General features: G+C 47.1%; 2 protein-coding genes across 4 annotated transcripts in view; one reads left to right on the top strand and one right to left on the bottom strand.

Moving 5' to 3' along the window:
* The window catches only part of NMT1 (N-myristoyltransferase 1), a 30,823-nt gene extending 27,042 nt beyond the window's left edge, over positions 1-3,781 (bottom strand). For both annotated transcript variants that reach the window (XM_067556244.1, XM_067556245.1), the window contains exons 1-2: positions 3,663-3,781; positions 2,921-3,165 (exon numbers count right to left, since the gene is read on the bottom strand). In XM_067556244.1, the coding sequence (XP_067412345.1) occupies positions 2,921-3,048 (128 nt within the window). In that variant the 5' untranslated portion in view covers positions 3,049-3,165; positions 3,663-3,781. The remainder of the gene's footprint in view (positions 1-2,920; positions 3,166-3,662) is intronic.
* A 175-nt stretch (positions 3,782-3,956) lies between these two features.
* On the top strand, positions 3,957-20,669 carry DCAKD (dephospho-CoA kinase domain containing). Of its 2 annotated transcripts, XM_067556246.1 has the most exons (5): positions 3,957-4,039; positions 10,545-10,662; positions 13,379-13,582; positions 18,659-18,746; positions 19,665-20,669. In XM_067556246.1, the coding sequence occupies exons 2-5, from the start codon at positions 10,551-10,553 to the stop codon at positions 19,948-19,950; spliced, it is 690 nt and encodes a 229-aa protein (XP_067412347.1). In that variant the 5' UTR covers positions 3,957-4,039; positions 10,545-10,550; the 3' UTR covers positions 19,951-20,669. The 2 variants fall into 2 exon arrangements, with proteins under 2 accessions (XP_067412347.1, XP_067412348.1); XM_067556247.1 differs by lacking the exon at positions 3,957-4,039 and having other exon boundaries at positions 9,575-10,662.
* Positions 20,670-21,018: the final 349 nt, after the last annotated feature.

Genomic DNA, 21,018 nt, shown 5'->3' with positions numbered 1-21,018 from the left:
AGACGAGAAGGAAACTAAAACTTCCCAAGCCAAGAGCAGAGCGAACCCTATTAAGCGGAGATGCAGTGCCCCACCCACAAGGCAAATGAAATATTAAAGCAAGTCTGTGTCGACACAAGAAAGCTTCTTTAATATTTCCAATGTGACTTTTTAACTTTGGTTTCTTCACAAGTGATGTTGCCTAATAAAAAATGCTGACAGAGAGGCTGCTCTTCAGTTGATGCTCTCTAAATCTCATAGTACACCAACCACCTAGTAGGGTCGAGGATAGAAAGTCGCTCAACTGAAGCTCAGATTTGCATAGCACAAGCCAGGAACCTCTGGAAAATGTGGTCGTACATGTGATTGTCAGCTCGTGTGTGTGAACTAAAATGCACACACAGTAGGTTTATGGAGAGAAAAAAAGTCTCTCCTTTAAGCCATCCACAGCACTGAAGATTTTTGTATCCTAGCGTAGGCAGCCATAAGAAGATGGTGGAGAACAGATGCCAGACATAGGTGCCATACCTGGGACACTACAACTGCATTTCACACTAGCCCTGTTAAAACATCTGCCTTACTCCATACACAGATCCACAGTATGAAGCAGCAAAATAGAATGATTCTATCCCTGAACCAGTTTCCTCGGCAAGCTCTGTTATTTAGATACCAAAATAGCAAAGGCAGGTTGGGTGGGATAAAAATTCCATTAAAAAACCAGGTCATTACAAAACCCCAATAGATTAGACAAGAATAGCAAAATGAGGCCCTCTCATCTGGAATCAGAAGCATGCTGTCTACAACTGTTTAGACACAGTTGGTGTGGCAGAAGTCTGGCCTTGTTCCCCTGATCTATGTGACTGAACAAAGCCCAACGAGTCAGTTAGGATCGTACTTCACAGGGAAGTTCACACTAATCAGGAAAAACAAGCTAAAAACCTGTTCACATCAACATGTTTAATTCCTTATTGTAAGTACTACAGTTCCTCTCACAGCATGAACTGGGCTAAAACGTTCCAAACACAGGTCCTGAAGACACTGCCTTTCTTACAGTGGGGTTAGTCAATAGCCCAAGTACTAAAATAAAACCTCAGGACAAAACTTTGATAAAGTATTACTGTTAAATCTACAGAGCCCAGGGTGGGCTAGAGGCTTGGTAGCATGGGGAGAGGAGGAGCAGGTATGTCAGGAAAGGGACACTGAGGGGTCAGACTCTGCTGAGGATGAATACCCTCCCCATAGTTTGGGGCCGTAAGAAGGAAAGCCGCCCTAGATTACTGCCAGGTAAGCAAAGCAGAGTACCCAGTTTGGGAACATCCTGCCCAAATGGAAAGTCAGGAACCACCTATAACCAGAGTCTTGTCTGCAGCAAGCGGGGCTTATTTAGCCTAAGCTAAAGCAGGCTGCGGGGAGATAGGATTGCTCTCTGTAAATACAGCAGAGGGATAAATACCAGGGAAGGAGAGGAATTATTTAAGTTCAGCGCCAATGTGGACACAAGAACTAATGGATATAAACTGCCATCAACGAGTTTAGGCTTGAAAGTAGGCGAAGGTTGCTAACCATCAGAGGAGTGAAGCTCTGGAACAACTTTCCCAGGAGAGCAGTGTGGGCAAAAAACCAAACTGGTTTCAAGACTGAGCTTGTTAAGTTTATGGAAGGGATGGGATAATGGGTCAGCCTACGATGGCACGTAGCCCATCGGTGAGTGCCAGTAGCAAAACCCCCCAACTACTGGAGATGGGCCACCAAATGGGGAGGGTCTGAGTTACTACGGAGAATTCCTTCCCAAGTATCTCTATCTGTTGGGTCTCGTCCACATGCTCAGGGTTTAACTGGTCGCCATATTTGGGGTCAGGAAAGAATTTTCCCCTGAATCACATCGGCCGAGACTCTGCTGTTTTTTGCCTTCCTCTGCAGCATGGGGCATGGGTCACTTCCAGGTTTACACTAGTGTAAATGGTGGAGCCTCTGTAACTTGAAGTCTTTAAACCATGATTTGAGCACTTCAGTAACTCAGCCAGAGGTTGGGGGTCTATTTCAGGAGTGGGTGCGTTGTGCAGGGGTCAGGTTAGATGATCACGATGGGCCCTTCTTGACCTTGGAGTCTAACACCTGCCAGTGTCCAAAACGCAAAGCTCTTGACAAGTTATGTTATGTGCAAGGGTCACTCACCTTATGTCCACGTGGAATCTTTCACTTAGTTTAGACAGCAGGCATTACCTGCACAAAATGCTCGGTCAGCTGTGCACAGGCGTCACCTCGCCCACCCGTGGAGTGCAGCACAGCCTTTAGCAGCACCAAGCAAACACCTGCATCGTCTGGGAGTTAAAGCCCCCGATCAGACTGCACGTGGACTCAGGGTGGCCGGAGCACGAGGGCTGACACACTAAGTGACTCGGGTGCAGAGCTTCACAGGGATCAGCAATGCTTACGACTGCTCAGGACCCAGTTTTGTGTCTCCCCGAGGTTCTCCTGTGCGGAGGGTACTCATCCCGTCCCTTTCCTGTGCCCTGCAGCAGCCGCCTCCCCCAGACACCACAGCTACGCATGGCAGTCGCCAAGCACCAGCAAGGGCAATGCTGACACCACCAACCCTCATTCTAGCACCAGCAGCTCCCTAGCCTCAGGCTGGGACGCTGCCTAGCGATGACTCCCACTCCACAGCTGCTTGGCGGCTGCCCAGCACGAGTCTCCCATCCACGCCGTGCTCAGGCCTGGCCCTGCTTAGCTTGCCAGACATGCTGCCGCACCAAGGCGTCGCGTCCACCGCTACCCACGGGCCCCTCCCCTTTAGACTGGCAAAGGATTTGCCCATTCACAGAGCCGAAGACCAGCCTGCAGCCAATCAGGACGCGCGAGGGGCGGAGCTAGCCCCACTTCCCGGCCGCTGCCCTCTCAATAGGGACGGGCCGGCCGCGCTCTGCGGGGCCGCGCTTACCCCCGGTTGTAGCTGTGCTCGTCCTCGTTCTCGCAATCGCTGCAGTGCTCATGATCGTTCTCATCCCCGGACGATCGCCGGGGCCTCGGCGGCGGCCGCTTCACTGCTGTCTCACTGTCGTCCGCCATCTTGAAACGGGGCCTCGCCGGCTGCCGCACCCCCTCAGCAAGGCGCGCCACGATTGGGCGGTGCCGGGTGGAGCATGCTGGAACTTGTGGTCTTCAGCGAGCTGACTCAGGAAGAGCCTGTTAAAGAGCAAGGGACTACAATTCCCATAATCCTTTAGGAGGAGGCTGCCGTGGTAGACCAGCCTGTTCATGGCCAGGGCATGCTGGGATTTGTAGTTTTCTTAGTGGTCGCTTATTGAACAGAGAGGCTGGGAGCATGGTCAGATTTACACTTTATGCACCCCTAGGCGCAGCACCTCCAGCTCCGGGTGGGGGGAATATGCTCACCCCTGCACTCTGGCTTCTGGCCTGGCCAGGGCCTCAGGTGGAAGAGGAGCAGGGCTGCCTGGCCTCAGGAGAGAGGAGGAGCAGTGGGCATGGGGCCAGAGTTCCAGCGCTTGTGTGGGTGCGGGGTCCCCCATCCTGCAAATTAGCCAGGGACCCTGGGCATGAGCCCCATTGGCCCATGCAGTAATCTGCCACTGTTTAGGTGCCCCTAGAACACCAGCGCCCCTAGGCACATGCCTACTGTACCTAACTGAAAACCCAGCTCTGGCTAGGACCTTGAAAGTGACCTTAAATTGGCTTTGGCTGTTATGTCCAGGAGCTATAGATGAGGATTCTCGCGGGGCAGCTCTGGCGACGGGCGGGGAGCGGGGCGGGCAGCGGCGGGGGCAAGGTAGAAGTAAGAGATGAGCGTCAAAACCCGCTCCTGCAATCGGAGCCGCACCGGGAGGCCGGTCCGTCCCCTGCGGCTCCGGGAGCCCCGCGCAATGGTGCGCGGCAGCGGGACCCCGGTTATCCGACCCCGCACGCAACCCGCTACCCCGGCCCAGTAAGAGCAGCGACGATTGGCTGAGCGGGGAGCGCCCGGTTCCTCTCCGCCAATGACAGGGCGGGACAGTAGCGTGTGGATGACGCAGCGCTCGGGGAGAGCGAGCGGCGCTGACGGGTGAGGGGCCGCGGGCGGGAAGCGCTGGTGGCGGCGGCGCTCGGGGGTCGGAGCCGGCTGGCGGCGGCGCTGCCCCCTTCGCTCCTAGCCGGGCGGGCCCGGGGCTGTCTCTGCCGCTGAGCTCGTTACCGCCCATGGCAGCCGGCGGGAGCCCCCTCCTCCTTCCCCCCCCGGGGCTCCTGGGCCGCGGCGCCCTAAGGTTCGGTTCGGCCCGGCCCCGCGCCCTTCTGCCATGCGGGGGCCGGGCCGGGCCAAGCGAAGCAGCCCTGCCACCCCGCAGCGCTGGCACGACGCTCCGTGGTGGGTGGGGGCCTCAAACGGCGGCCGGAGCCAAGCGCCGACCCCCCCCCCCCCCCGCGCGGCCCTGCTTCCCAGGCGGGAGGCCGGTTTGCGGCGCTTGCCCTCCTGTGGGGTCGCATCGTGCCCCCGAAGGCCCAGGGCGGCTGTCCCAGGGGCTGGCCGCAGGGGAACGCCAGGGCTTCGAATGGGAGCAGGAAAACGCAGGGCTTGGGTGTGGCAGCCTTAAACAGCCAGCCGCGGCTTTCCAGGGCGCGTTTCCTCCCGCCCTGTGTAGCTAGAGCAGCCTCTGTTTCCGTGGGACGACGACAGCTGGTTGGGTGGAAGGGCCGGGCCCTGCCCTACCTCCCAGCCACAAACCCAGCTGGCCTGTCTGCACCGTGCCCTGCTCCTACACATCTCTTCAGCCAGAGGTAGAAGGCCTGTGCCAAACTGCTGCCCAGGTGCCAGGAGAGCATGTTTTCCCGTGGAATGACAGCTCAGCACCACTGGCTCCGAATCTGGCTGCAAACTGTTCAGCTATAGGCTGTGGGAGCTAGTCCTGCTGACATAGCCTCTCCTGGAAGAACAGCTGTTGTTCCACCTGCACAGAGATGTGTGGGGCTATGGAAATCTGTCTTGCAAAGGATTATTTCTGTGTATTTAAAAGATTTAGTGAGAAACCACTTGTTTTATTGGCACTTTGAAAAGCCCACGGGCATTCTGCTGCTTGTCATCCATGTCCTGTATACAGGTTTTCAAGACAGGGGCAGTGGAGCTGGGGGTCTAGTGGCCCCACACTGGAAGTATGGGGTGGGAGTGGATCTTTGTTACTGTCCCCACAGTATCTTGCAGAGGTAAGGTAAAAGCAGGCCCTGGCTGTGTTCTACTGCCAGGGCATATAGAGGAAGGGAGTGGGGTGGAGATGAGAGAGGGACCCCAAGGAGTAGCTTGAATGGCCACAATAATGCACAGCATTGGGCTGCCTGCCAGCCGGGGGGCTCATCCCAGTCTCTTCTTCCAACCACTGAGGGTCCCAATGGAAATACCTGGCCCAGGGGAGGGACAGGTGCATGTGCCCCAGTCAATAGAGATGTGATGGGGAATGCACTGGGTTCAAGCCACTGGGGTGGGGGATGGGACAGGGTGCTGGGTTCCACCTGCCATGGAGCTACCCTAGATATGGACGTAGGAACTGCTGGAATGCGCCTTCCCCCTTAGTGTCAGCTGCCCTCCCCCCAACCTTGAGTCTCAGTAGCTCCCCTCATTTCCCCTCTTATTCATCCATTCTTCTGTTGCTTCTGTCCATTCTCTCCCCACCCCCTGGCTTCCAGAGTCAGAGTAGACGATTCAATCAGAATTAGGGTGTTCCCTTTAAAAAAAACAAAATGGGGTGAATGGTAGCTAGGGATGGGCTGGCCATGCAACATTTAAGATCAAGCATTTGGTTTGGGCCTATCCCTAGAGAGGAGCATGTGTTGTGTGATAAGGGACCATGGAATTGATATTCACCAATTCTTAGGTTTTTTTTCAGGCCAGAAGGGATTATGATGATCCCTTTTTATGATTATGATCTTCTATGCTGACCTCATGGCATCTCACTCATGCATGAAGCCCACAACTTCTGTTTGAGCTAGAGCATTTTTGTTAGAAATATATTGAGTCTAGAACTAAAATCTAGTGATGGAAAATCCACTGCATCCCTAGATAAGTGACTCCAAAGACTAACGAACTTCGCTGTTTAAAACAGTATGCCTTGTTTGTAGTCTGAATTTGCCTAGCTTCAACTTCCATCCATAGGATCTTGCTATGCTTTTTTCTGATAGATTAAAGAGACATTTATGTTCAGAAATGTACTCATAGGCTACGTTCAAGTCCTCTCTTACCTTCTCTTGGATATGGGTATGTTAAATAGATGGAACTCTTTGAGTCTCACTATATAAGGCAGGCTTTCCAGACTTCAGATCAGTCTAGAAGCTCTTTTCTGAACCTTTTCCAATTTTCAACATTCTCTTTAAAGTGTGGATGCTAGAAATGGATACAGTCTTCCAATAAACGCCTCCCCGATACCTTACAGAGCTGATAATCCCTTCCTGTATTCTCCTGCTTAAGTATCCAAGGGTCATGTGTGCCCTTTTAACCACTGTCAGTGCAATGCTGTAGCTGTGTATCAAGCCTCTAAGTCCTTTTCAGAGTCACTGCATTCCAGGATACAATCTTCCATCTTATAAGTGTGACCTACATTCTTTGTTCTGCAGCATTTGACCTTACATTTGGCTGTATTAAAACTCATGCTCTTAAGTGAGCCCACCATTTTACCAAGCAATCTAAATTAGTGTGTATAACTTCCATGTCCCCATCATTTACCAATCTCCCAATTTCAGTCACTTGCACATTTGACTAGCAATGATTCTGTGTTTTCTTCCAGATAATTAATAAAGATGTTCCTAGATTCAAAGGCCAGAATGGACAACTATGGTCTTCTAGTCTGACCTCCTGCATAACACAGGCTAGAGATCTGCCCCAAAATAATTCCTTAGAGCAGCTATTTTAGAAAAATATTGACTAGCATTGGGCTGAGAACAGATCTCTGCAGGACCCTCCTAGAAACGCTGCTGTAGAACTGTGATTTCCCCATATACAATCTCTTCAGTTTTAATCCATTTAATATGGCCTACATTGTTTTTGTATGGTGTTAAATTTTTAATCAGAACACCAAATGGAACTAAATCATGCACCTTATTGAAGACTAAAAGGTAACTGCATTGACACAGTCCATTATCAGCTAAACTTGAAGTGAACTTGAAGAAGAGTGATGCAGCAATTAAGGTGAAGTCCTGGCACTACAAGAGCAATGGGTATTTTGTTTTAGATAAATGAAAACTTGTGTTAATACCCATGTCTATTAAAACCCATCTGCAGTTGTTGCCCTGCACTTATTTAACTGAACACCAAGGGTAACACCAATGGTTCTGTGTTCTTCATGTAATGATTTTCCTCTCATTCCTGGCCCTATGATACTTGAAAGACCAAATGGCTAGTCCAGCAGAAACTGCCTGAACTCTGTCTTAAAAAATGTTTCCTTGGTGTTCCAGATTACATATACATGTTAGATCTTCTGGCATTCACTAAAACAGTTATAATTGTGATAGAAATGGTTGGTTACATTTTTGTGTCAATTGACTGCATAAGATAGAAGGCAGATGATGTAATACCTTTTAGTGGACCAACTTCTGTTGATGTGTGAGAGTGGTCCTCCCTAGTCATCTGTCCAAGCTTCCACTTCTTGTAAGCTTCTTTTTTGTCTTTAAGCTCACTGAAGATTTCTTTGTTAATTTAGTTTATTGGTTCTCGTTCCCTATGATTGCCCAGCCCAGTCTTCTTCCTTAGGCTTTTGGGGAAAAAAAGTATCAATGAGCACACACCTCTCTTTCCTGGCAGGATACTTTGGTACCTTTTAGGGTATTGACAGCAGCAGAACTAGCGAGTTTCAGTGCAGTAGTTACACAGAAACCCTTTCAGCAGGGCATTTGGCATTGACTTTCTTCGTGTCACACCCTGGCGCAGTGACTTCCTCCCCGTTTTTCGCCCCCTGTGATGAGTTGCCTCCAACTGCCACAGAATCTTCTGGAACCCTCTTGTCAGGTCTTGGGCGTTACTAGCTTCCAGACTGCCTCTATTTGTCCTATTTACAGGAGTATGAAATTTGATCTATATGATAGATACACACACACATACACATCAGCAAAATGAAAAGAAGCATATTCAGTGCCACCCTTTAATAGGAGAGTAGCCAAGATTTGCACATGAGATGAACCACTTACGGTTATTTAAGACCCTTTAGCTCTTTTTGCACAACTAAGTTAATATCAATGTATTGATCAATTTCTCTCTTGGATAATTAAATTCTGCCTCCTTAAATTCCTTCCGGAGGTTTCTTTTGGATCTGTTAATTTTCATTCTGTCCTGTACTTCTGATCAATGTTAATTTGTGTTGGTACATGATGGACACATCCCTCTTGAGAGCTGGCTGCATTTCAGCAGTAGACAATGTAATTCGTGTGTGCGTGCGTGCGTGCGCGCACATGTTTGGAGCTGGCTAGAAAAGTTTGCAAACAACCTTGGTGAAGCCTCTGGATGAAAGGTGCTATATAAATGTCAGCTTGTTAGCGTCACTTGCTTTTTAATAGAGGGAAGAGTGACACCTAGTGGACCACCAACTCCACTCCAAGCAGCATTCTTATACAATCATTGACAGTTACTGGGCATTAACTACGTTTGTTATTTAATGGTGAGTGAGGATCCTTATAGTCTAATAGCTGCTTCTTTGTAATAATTTAAAAGAATAACCACAGTACAGATCACAAAGAATGTGCAGTTCTTACCATTTACCAGAAATAATATATTTTATAGCTTCTGCTGCTGCTGTATGGAAAAAGTGGTTCTTATGACATCCAGGGGCTTAGTTCTTGTGTAGGGATGAGATATGATACACATCCACATTTATAAATAGGGAGGAAATGGCTTCAAACTTAGTATATTTTTCTATTTCTGCACTGGAAGAAATTTAAAGTCCTTTGAACAGACAGGTGTAAAGGAGCTAAAAATGAGCTGATTACAAAACTCTGTTGGATTGAGATTCTCTTGCTCTTTGCCCACCAACGCTGCATTCTGCACAAGAGTTGTCTTCACTGGAAGAAAGGGAGCTCAAATGTTGAAGAGGTTGGATTGTTTATAAGTCAGACCAGGCTCTCCAAAATAGAGGAAACTTACTGCATTTGAGATCTTAGAGTTCTTTGCTCATCAGAAAATGTTAGCCTCTGTATAGGGCATTGGGGAAATCATTCCTGGAATATTGAATCTAGTTCTGGTGTCTGTACTTGAAAAAGGATGTTGAAAGATTGGAAAGCATTCAGAAAAAAGTAAAATAAGCTTTATATTGAGAGTCTGAAGAAGGGTAATAAGCCAAATACATTGAGCAAGAGAAAATTGAGATGGCTTGAATCATAGTTCATGAGACCTAAAGGGAAGAATATTTCTGATAGTAGATGGTTCTTTAATCTGGAAGACAAAGGCGTAAGAAGATTCAGTGGAAGCTGAAGCTTGACAAATTCAGACTAAAAATAAGACAAACATTATTAACAGTGAGTGTAATTAGTCATTAGAACTTAGGGGTATGGTTCATTCTCAGTCACTTAAAATCAAGATTGGATGTTTTTTAAAGCAAAATGCTATAGCTCAACTAGAAGAAGAGGGCTTGCTGCATGAATCATTGGATGAAATACTCTGCTAGACGGACAGTTGGATTAGGTGATCGTAACGGGGCCGTTCTGGCCTTAAACTATTAATCTTAACTCGCAACAAACAAGTTGAATCTTTGAACGTTTAATGTGTTAGCAAAGTAATACGGGTGCTAATAAGAGTCATAGTCATGAGCAAATAGGTTGGATTGTTACAATAAACTACATAGTCACCCTTTGAGACGCATGGAACCGTTATTGAGAACATGGCAGCCTGCTTCCTTAGTATTGCGTTTGCATAGAGCACGATACATGTTTGTCATAGGCAGCACTGACTTGACATTAGTTTGCAGGTGCAATTCATTGTGAAAGGCTCTGTGGTGTGGGTGCTGGTTATGTTAGGCAGCCTCTCTGCGGTTGCATTCCACCTGTTGTGGTCAATTGGGATGCTCTCCCTGACTCTCCAGAGCTCATCATCTGGAGGTTGGATGTTATGAGAGGGGATGGGCTAAGTTCTCTTCTCATTTCTGTCACTGCTTTTTGTTATAACCCTGGACAAGTCACTTAGGCTGACATTTTCAGAAGTGTTCACTGATGACATCATTTGAGACTTAGGGCCTGACTTACGGAAGTGCTGGGCATCCAAAATTCCAGTTAGCCAACTGGCTCTGAAAGTACTCAACTCTCCTGAAAATTAGATGCTGCTTGACTCAAATTGTGCATTCAGAACTAGTGGACATCAAAAGATCTTGGCCTGAACCTTTGTCTCACTTCTCCAATGTGTAAAATGGGGTTATCTAGTTCAAAGAGGGCTGAGGCTTGCTTAACATTCATAAAGTTCTTTGAGATCTCCGATGAAAACATGCCATAGAAATAAAAGTATGGTCCTCTTTGAATTATCTTGCCTCTTCAGGACAAATATTTGCATGTATAGAATTAATGAAACCCAGTCTTATTTTGTTGTGCTTTAAGCTTTCTTTCCTTTCCAGAGCAGGATGTTCCTGGTCGGACTGTCGGGTGGAATTGCTTCAGGAAAAAGCACAGTAGTGGCAATACTTCGGGAACTGGGCTGTGCAGTCATTGATGCCGATGTTATTGCCAGACAGGGTTAGTTTTGCATAGTTGATCACTGACAATCTGGAGTCAATCTCTGGTGCTGCTTTGCAGTTTAGACAGCAGAGGGTGCTCTGTGTTCAGTCAATAACTGTTACCTTTTGCTTCCCCAGTTTAAGACAAGATATGCGTGGACTGGCTATCTTGAGGATTGGAATCAGGATACATTTTTTATCAAAAGTCACGTCTTAATGACACTGTGAAGAGATTTCACGCTAGGTGTTGTACTCCTAGAACATAGTGTAGTGAATACTGCTTTGCAGAGCAACTGTCTTTAAAGGATCATAACAGAGTCCTCTTGTGGATCTCTGATTCTCCCTCCCTTCGGCCACCACCAGATCTACCATGACACAACTCGAAATCTGTCAGAAGCTATTGGTGGAGCTGAGTGATTGGTGAATGTCACCAATACCCCAGAAGAAAATTTCAGCCTTTATTCATATGTGTTTGCGGAGTGCTTTTTTTCAAGGTTCCTAATAGTTCAACCCCAAAAATGTAATTCTCACCTTAGAAATGTGCTCCTAATAACAAAAAAACCAGAATCAGCCTCAAGCGAAGGCTGCAGTTATATTCAAATCACAGTTTTATTTTGTGTTGCATGAAAATGCACATGCCTGGGAATTTGTAACACTTGCAGTGTGTTCCTGCTATTAATATGGAAACAACCCACAAAACAAGGTCCAGTGCATCATCAGGTGAGCCCTGCACAGATACCAAATTTGTGTCTGCATCCTATCTGCAAAAATGATCTGTGGATATCTGCAGATTTGCAAGGCTTTAGATATAAAATTTGGATCCACATCCATCCATGATTTGCAAAAATGATTTGTGGATATGTGTTTATATATAGTACAAATATTAGTATTAAAGTCATTATGATTGTCTAATATTTGTACTATATATATTAAACTTAATAATATCATGCATCATTAGAGAAAATTATAAACAATGATTTTTTTTTTCATTTGTGTTTATCCCCCAACCTTTTCCCTACTACTTTTTTTTTATTATTATTATCCTCTGGATGGCAATTTTGATGACTCTTTAAAATGACATACTTTCCTTACATCATACAAGTCTATAATAAGCTGCAAACAGCTCTTGGGAATTGGCCTCTTATAGGTTTTCATGTGCAATTTTTCTTAAAGAATCTCAAATTGTATTATATAGGAGTGCTTATGGCTTGATTCTGAGGACAGTGGAAACCTTAAGCCTATTAATATCTAACCCTCTGATATTTAATAACCCATTACTACCTTGTGGGAACTCATCTACTTTGTTCATCCAGTGCAGGAGTTTTCAGTTTGAACAAGCCAAATATTTGTCCCTATCTTTTAAGATCTCCCTACTCACTGCCCAATTGGAATTGAACCTGCTTCCTCAGTTTTTTGGCTTCTCCCATACAATACACAAAAGCAGTTAAGCATGTGAGTACATCCTATTAAAGGCAGTGGAATTTAAGAATACGCTCAAAGTTCATATTTAAGTCCCATTGATTTAAGTGCTTTGCTGCATCAGGTCCCAAACTCTCTGGAGTTTAGTGAGAAATGATGGACAAAGAATTCTCTCTGTCTTCTTTTATGAAGACAAACAAAAATCTATGGCAGTCATAGCTCCTCTCTTAAGGCAATAGTGCGCAAACATTTCCAGTTGTGCTTTCCTTACTATTAACAGAATCTGTCTGTGCCTCCCCTCTGCATTACTGCACAGCCCACATCCTCCGCAGCCGGCTGTTTCTACCTTGCAGCCAGGCCGCCCCATGCATGCCCCTCTGCTCCCCCCCTCCCCCCCCGCTTCCCTTGGGTTTTCAGGGTGGGGGGTAGGCTGCTGGAAGTGGAAATTGGCATGGCACGCTGCTCCACACAGGCAGGGTAGCCCACTGAGCTCAATAGGGGTGGAGGTGGCACTCCTTCCCCCATCCCTCGCGAGAGACTGGCATGAGCTGCTTGGAGTTGCTGCTCACCTCCACGAATGATCCTCTGTGCCCTTGGCGGGGGAGGATGCCCCACAGTTTGTGCACCACTGTCTTAAGGCATGCATGTAGAAAGTTTACATTTTGATGTACCTGTGGCCCTTGAGAACTATACATTTTGTGAAGGTTTTATTATAACTATGCTCACTGCAAGGTTTTCCCTTTTTGAAAGAAACAGTTAAACAGAAATAACCTTTATTGTTACTAAGCACTGGTAATAGTTCAGTTAGAAACATGGCGTCTGCCCTAAGAATCTTCCAGTAGAGACTCCTCAGAGACATAGTTATTGAGCAAGGAGTGGGGAATCATGATTCTCCAGTTCTTTACACAGCAAGTCAGTAGCAGAGGTGGGAAACCTTGGGCGAGTCCTTTCTCCTACTTTACTGTTCTATAGAGTGGGGATAATGCTGCCTCTTAGGAGAAAGAGGAGGCTAATCAATGTTTGCAAAGTGCTTTGATCTCTTGGGTGCCTAGCAATGTAGAAATGTTGGAACAAAAATTTTGCAAACTTGTTTCTGCAGCATGGGATTCAAAATGGTTGTCCGGTAGATTTTTAGACCCTTAGGATGAGATGTTCCACAGCCTTGCTTCAGTGTATGCCAGTCAACACGTGTTCTCCCTTGAAAGGAATGGACAGCAATGGTTTAATGAATAAGATTCATTTTAGACCCTTCACTGATGTAAGCACTAATTGTGATGCAGAATTGGCAATAACCTGCAGCTGTTTAATTTTATCAGTGGTCCAGCCCCGTTTCTTAGCCTATCAGCAGATAGTGCATTACTTTGGAAATGAAATCCTCTTGGAGAGTGGAGAGATAAACCGGGAGGCTCTGGGAAACATCATCTTCTCCCACCCAGAAAAACGGCAGCTGCTGAACTCCATCACTCACCCTGAGATCCAGAAAAAGATGCTGAAACAGATCTTTAAATGCTTTGTGCTAGGTAAGAGACTAAGCAATGGTTATGGAATCCTAGGACATCAGGGTTTCTGGCCACAGTGGCAACCAGCAATATGTGGTTGGCTGGTTTTTGTTTGTTTAGCGGGGAAAAGGACTATAGGGGAGAGAGGGAGCTAAAGTGTCGACTGACTGGCTTTGTGCTGTCACCAGTGGCCTTTAGAGATGTGGCTATCCTTTCACTGTGAGTGTTCAGAGAATTCTGCCTTTTATTTTGCCCTTCACATTTTCTTCCTTATATGGTTTAAAGTACATCTGTAGGGTCTGAAAGAAGCATTGTATGGCTTCTTCTGAGATTATTCATTAGATAATGTCACACCTTCTGAAATGTTCGAATATTGTTCCCCTCTACCCCCAGCTTCACTAAGAGCCATAAAGCTCTTTTAAACTCGATAAGGTGAAAAATGGGTTGACAGCTGTGGTTTCTGAAGTCCTGCTTTTCCCTCTGATAAATATAACAAATACAGCTGTCAAACTTGGTCTAATCAAATGCCAGATAAGATCACCAGCTGTTTCGGAGGTCTCCGTGTAGACAGAAGGATGTCTTAATAGAGTCAGCCTAGTTTGCAGAGCTTATCAAGGATGAGCTATGTGACAGTTGAATAGCCCTTTGCTAGGGAGCTGAAGAGGCCAAGCTCTCCTGAGAGAGAATGCAGGGGGAGAAAGGAAGGCAGCAAGGAAGGTGACAAGAACGGAAACTGGGGAAATAGACAAAGGAAATAAAAGAGAAGTATCTAAATGAGGTCATGGCAGCCATTGGGGGCGGGGGAGCTTTCCTGCCATTTACCCATTGCTCAAGCTGTCGTTTTGCAAATGTTTTTGTCTTACTTAGTTTGCAGTAACTGATTTGGGATATTTATTTTTGGGATCTTGGGTCAAATGGCTTCAGCAAAGTGCACATATGGAATCACTTCCCTGCCCCCAAGTTCCACTGCTCTGAAGCCCAGTCCTGTAGCAGCTGACAGGTTTAAAGCCTGATAAGTTGCACTCTTGCCGAACTGGAAGAGGCGCACTTACACCATTGGAAAGGGTTTCCAACTGAACACACAGCCCTCACGTCTACCCTCCAGGAGATCAGCGTTTAACGCCAGGACTTTTTTATTTTTTGCATAGAAAAGCTATTTTAGATCATTTTTAGGGGAACATTACTTTTCTCTCTTTCTGGATGCCCTTAGTAACACAACCTCCTTGCTTTACAGGTGGAGGGGATATAAAATAGCATCTAGATGGAGAAATACATAAAATAGATTTCTCCATCTGGATGCTATTTATCACTAAAATTACCAAACATCTTTGGGTTTTTCTGTACCATAAATAGCATCTACAGATGACGATAGAACTAGTTATGGCATGAAAGGTTTATAGCGTCTCACATGGGATGACACACACACACACAACCCAAACAGGGCTAATAACCCTCTGGCCCACCCACGCTGTCATGAGGCCTCTCTTTAAGACCACAGGTTTTTAAAAAAAATTTGTTTGTTTGGTTGGATTTTGGTGCTCTTCAAAAATATCTCCACCTGTAAAGCCCAGGTGACTTAATACCATGAGTCCCGCTGTATAGACCTTAAAAGGGCAGGAAATAGGCCCCATGCTGGCAAAGCAGGGTTAAGGAAGTTCCTGTGGGGCCAGATGACCCTGCAGCCAAAGTCAGGGATGGAGAGAGGTGTTAAAAGGCCCAGTTGAGGGTGACCAGGAAGGTGAACAGAGTTCTGCTGTTGCTTTGCTGAGGAAAGCCTGGTTTCAGCCCAGAGCCAGAGGCAGCTTGCTACCTGGATGAGCTGTTTGATATGTGGGGTGACTAGGGCCAGGAAGACTGACAAAAAGGGACTAGCCACATGGAGACAATCCTGGAGCAGAAGGGTGGGGTCCTGCCGACAAATCTGCAGACCATCTTGATTTTGAGTTCACTGTTTTCCTTTTTGTTTTGGACTCTAACACCCTGGGCGGGATAGTGCCGTAGAGAGTGAAAGCACTGGATCTGTGAGGGGTGACAGCCGACTGCAGCAGTGTGAGTTGTGCCTTAATGGGCCGCAAGGGGGCACCGCCTAGACAACCTGGTAACACTCATTAATTTGAGAGGCATCTAAAACTGTTCTAAAATAGCTTTTCTGTAAGTTAATGTTGCAAGACAGCAGACCTTAATGTGGCCACCAGCTATGGCTAGAAATAAGTCCGGTCTCCCCCTGGGTAAAGGGGATTCCCTGCTCTTCAAGGGGTCAAGTTCTCAGCTCTAACCTTGATGGTTTGAGAGCACCTTAAACCTGTCACTAGTCTGGGATTGATCATGGCCCTTCCTGCTCCGTAGAGCAGTGTACTGTTCAGAGTTGGGGGGCAGTGGTGGAACAAAGGCTCAATATCTGGAAGGAAATCAGGAAATACTTTTGTGGCAGGTTGTTTTTCTTATAAGACAAACAAAAGGTGGCTCTATGAAACTGCTCTGAGGTTTGGAGCATTAATAATCATGGAGTGAGCAGAGTACAGGCGAAGTGTTCCAAGGTAGAAAATAAATGCAGTTTGTCATGTGGAAATTGCCACCAGGGGTGGGCCTTTATCTTAGGTGGAACTGGCAGGGATGTTGTTACGGTCCCATTATAAGTCTCTATTGTCTCTCTAACTCTAACTTTGCTGACTCTAGTCATTCGGGGGGCAGGTTTCCATGCTGATACCTGAGTCAGCCTGGTATTTCTTCTTAACGTTTCAGCAAAAATGGTTCAGAACTTCCAACAGTGAGGGTAGGGAAAAATACACTGCTGTACTCATGTTAAATTCTTACTGCAGCTTTAAGGAGCTGCAGCACCCTCCATCGTTTGGAGCAGGGACTTTAAATTTGGCCGGGGACTCACCCTGGGGTCAGAGGGGTGCCTTTTGTTGTCTCTGTGACAGTCTGCCCAAATATGGCTGAGTTATAAGCCTCAGAAAATTGCCAATTGCAGATTCTCAGCAGAACTTTGTTAGAGGCTGGCAGCAAAATTCTCTAGACATTCTGTCTGTCCCGAGCATACACTGTCCTCACAGTCGGAGTTCACTCTCCAGTCTGTGACTGAGCTGGGTTTGTCCTGCAGGTGCTCCTTCCAGCTGCTGGCGGTCACTGGCTCTGGGCACCAGAACTGAGAGCAAGGAGACTCTCTCCTGTGCTTTCATATCCTCCCTGCTGGCACTCAGGCAACATGAATGCACGGGGATGAGGGGGTCTATGGCAGGCTAGGGGAGGGAAGAACAGGAGGAGGAACAAGGACAGGCTTGGGGAAGGCAGGGAAGAGGGAGAATGAGTTGGCAGTGGTGGGGCCAGATGATGGGGGCAAGGGAGAGAGGCAGGGAGGGTGGGGCACAGGAAGAATGCATGGGTGACCTTAATTCTGACATCTCCTAACTTTTAAAGGCTTGACTTTGCAACCTTAATATATGTCTGTGTGTAATTTCCTAGGTTGGTTTGTTTGTTTTAAAAGAAAAAACCCTCTGAAATCTCATGTGTATCTCATTGGAGTAATCAGCAGGGTTGGAACCTTTAGATCCCTGGCATAGACCTCTGCCATGTGAGTTAATGTAACTGGCAGCAGTAGCAGGTTGGTATCCTCTATGTAAGCAGCCACTATAGAGGGGGTGAGACACACTGCTGGTGGGTTTCACAGCTATTTGCTGATAGCAAAGGCCTGGTGGGACTGAGGCATACTGCAGGTTGTAGAGGGAATTGTGTCTAGTGGCTACAAACCTTCTGTTCCTGTATCCCTCTGCCCCCATTGGCTCCAGCCTGGCCCTGTCCTCACTGCTCCTATAAGCCCCACCTTGTAGCAGGCCCCTTTCCATTCCAGCTTGTCCATGTCCTCTTCCTCCACACTCTTCTAACTTGCTTTAAAGCAGTGGGGGTGGACGCTTCTTCCTTCTCCTCCATGCTGCCTTAGTGCCAGCAGTGGGGCACTGAGAGACAAGGTATGTCTGAATGGCAGCTGGCAGGGAGGATCTGAATGCAGAGGGATGGATAGACCTGCTCTACCTCCGTTCAAGATAGTGCATGGAAAAGAGCAGTGTCATCATGGTACGTACCGAGGGGTCAGGTGGGATTGTACTCGGGTGGCTAGCTGGTGCTGCCGCGGCCAGGCTGCTGTTTTTAGCATGCTAGCTTGAGTCGAGCTAGTGCATCTATGTACCCATGCTAGGAAGCCCCTCCCAGCTGCTGTGTAGACATATGCTTATGCTCTCAGTTCTCGGGCCTAACCCCATGTGCCTGCAGCCAGGAGGAGCAATTTCAGGAAAAGTCTCACTCCTGCAGCTCTGGGTGGAGCTCTGGTTAGCACTTAGGAGTGGAGAGGGGATAGAGCAATTTAATTGCAGACAGAACACTAGGAGACTAAGGGTGTGTAACAAAACTCTACTGAGCATGTTTCAAACTTACAACTAGCCCAAGTTGGGCAGGTTTTCAGAGAACAGGGAAGGGCTCATCTCAGACACCAGGGTGACCACGCCAAATCTCCTCTCCCTGTGCCAAAGCAAGAAAGTGCTACAGCTTCTCAGGAAAACAGCTGTGAATTTTAAAACGATATATTTTTCCCTGATCTTATTCTCAGAAACAGCTGAACCACTTTTGCTAAAACTTTCCAAAAAGTTGGCTGGAGGCAGACGACCAGCATGGGAAATATCAGCCCATTTGGGAAGTGTTAGGCAGCACAACACAGCCAGCTCCACCGCTAACACTGTAGCAAAGTGGCAATGCCTGTTCTAGTCATACGGTGCATCAGCTTTTCCCTTCTGATCTCCTGTCCCCAGCCACTCACAAGTTTCTGACGCTTTCACCTTTCCAGGCTTAGAAACTTTTTGGAAAGTTTGAGCAAAAACTCCAGCTGTTTTTGAGGAAGAGGAGAGTGAGAGAGCTGTATTTCCCTAGGGTGGCAGCTGTAACTGTGCAGCTATACAATTCTTTGTACATCTTTTAAATGGAGAGTCTGTGTATGTCTAGTGTGTAGATTATATGTATAAGGTATTTGGTAAGAAAATGTTGTAAGTAATATTGCCATTTGAAATATACATATTATTTTTGGCGGGGTTTGGTTTGTTTATCCAGGCTACCGCTATGTGATTCTGGACATTCCTCTGCTTTTTGAGACCAACAAACTAACCAAGTTCATGAAACACACAGTCCTGGTTTACAGGTAAGTGGCACAGAGGGCCAAGGAACCTGGAGAACGAGTATTGTTTTGGAAGCTCTTGTAAATGCAGCCTTTTAGTTAAATGCATCTAGCAGGAATATGTAAGACTCAGCAATCAATCACATTCGATTTTTGACTGACTAGATACAGAGCCAGCATTAAGAATTAGAGGGATGCTAACAGGTTGTGTGATCATAGTCTGTAGGGAAGATGGATACAGACTCTGAAGGACATTTCCTCTCTTGCTTTTTGTTTGTCTTGTCTAATCAGACTATGAACTCTTCAAGGCGGAGACTGTCTCGCTGTGTGTGTCTTCAGCCCCTGGCACAATGGGGCCCTAATCTCCAGTGGGGTCTTGGTGCCAGTAGGCTGTGCAGTGTAGAATACAAATGCTAAATAATAGTGCCAATTAATAATGGACAAAAATCCCTTTCTGCAGGACTCTAGCTCCTGTCAACTGGCCCAGGAGAACTGATACACCACATGATTTCCAGTCCCCCCCCGCTAGCTGGGCTGGTGCTGATGTTGTGTTGCCTGGACACCCTTTGCCAGGGGCAGTGCTGTGCAGGCGCCCCCACAGCAGTGGTGACCCTACCACGCACAGCGAGAGCTGGCTTGATTGGCTTTTAAGAAAAAACTGGGCAGTTATTTGGATCCTGCTGGTTTTGCAGGTTCCGAATGAAAGGAGGTGTTTAACCAGGGAAGTTCTGGCTCTCGTGCACTGAGCTGAAGTGGTTTCTGATTGGAAAGTGGGGAGGGCTCTCTCCGCACCAGAAGTACTGGCTGGGATATAGGGCTGAGGGAATTGAGCTGCTCTGGGGCACTGAGCATGCCCAGTTTTCTGTAAAATTGGAGGATGGGGGTGGGCTCATTCATTTCCAGGCGCCGTGTATGCTGAGTCTCTCGTTCCATCCCTGGTAGTGATCCGCAGACACAGCTGTCACGACTGATGAAGAGGAATGGTCTGTCCCAGTCAGAGGCAGAAGCACGCATTGCCTCCCAGCTGCCACTTGATGAGAAGCGCAAACTGGCTGATCACGTGATTGACAACTCCGGGGACCGGGAGAGTATGCGGAAACAGGTCCTGAGACTGCACTCTCAGCTGGAGGACTCTCTAGATTTCCTCTTGGTGCGCTTGGTTGCAGTCACGGCAGTTGCTGGAATTGGTGGGCTGGTGTGCTTTCTCCTCAGGCATTTTCTCTCTTAATTCACTTTTTTAAGGGACCAAAACCGTGCCTGGAATTTCCAAGTTTGAAAAGGGCAGAGAAAGGTCATGAGTCTTAATGAGCTTTACCATCTGAATACAGATGACAAGATGAAGAGAGTCTCCTTGTAAACTTCTCAAGGTGAAGCATGGATTCCTCGCCAATGCACTGACTCTCAGCTTTTCTTTTAACTTTTTCCTTCTGTTATTAATGATCAGCAACGGTTGAGGGGTAGCTGTAATTGGGGGAGGTCCTCAAACATTTGGTTGTGAAGCAATTATGCGGTTAGGGGTGGACATATTAAGTGCTGGCCTACAGGATGAAAGGAATCTTTCCATCGATTCAATCCCGGATGGAAAATGGTTACTTAGTGTCTTGGGGCAATCTGGTCCAGGAGTGGGAATCTGGACTATGGGGTTCTATTCCTCCACTTCCCAGCATGTTCGGCACTTAAGACCTGGCCCTAAATGGTTCACGTTGACTGTAGACCAGTAATTTCACCTCTGTTTCCTGGTTGTGAAATGTAATGAATGTTTGCAAAGTGCCTTAAAACCCACCAATGCAGGGTACTGTAAAATGGCATGTGTTCTGTAAAACGTCTGTCTCATGCTGTGTTTGTACAAGGTGCTTTAATTTACCTATGGTTGCAATTTCCAGCCTTCAGAGAACTTCCTGTCTAAGAAATATTGTGATTGTTACTTGTGACTCAAGAGAGCAAGGCCCTGTGGCGAAGGGTGCAGTGAAAGCAGCCACATGTAAGCCACAGGGTGCTGCAAGGCGTGAATGCGCATTTGCCTGTCTGAGATCTGCATGTGCTTGGTGTAAGTGCACGTGTCAAGGGTGTGTGTAGCTTGGCCATTGTGCCTGTTGGGTGGGTGAGAGGGAAGGCACCACAGCTGCAAGAGCAGCAGCTTCAGGGTTATACTAGACCCTGCAGAGGGCTTCCCCTGTTGCTCTCTGGCCTGAGCAGGAACATTCTCCCTGCCCCAAGTTTGGCTATCCAGGTCCAGTGCAGGGCGCACGGGAGGATTTGGTCCCTAATGCCACAAGATTGATTTTAAGAATTCATA

Source organism: Emydura macquarii, unplaced genomic scaffold (genome assembly GCF_026122565.2).
Source record: "Emydura macquarii macquarii isolate MOO-44397 ecotype Brisbane River unplaced genomic scaffold, CSIRO-AGI_Emac_v2 contig_1692, whole genome shotgun sequence".
Classification (NCBI taxonomy): domain Eukaryota; kingdom Metazoa; phylum Chordata; order Testudines; family Chelidae; genus Emydura; species Emydura macquarii.
The sequence above is the reverse complement of the archived record's forward strand: the minus strand, read 5'-3'. Positions and strand labels throughout refer to the sequence as shown.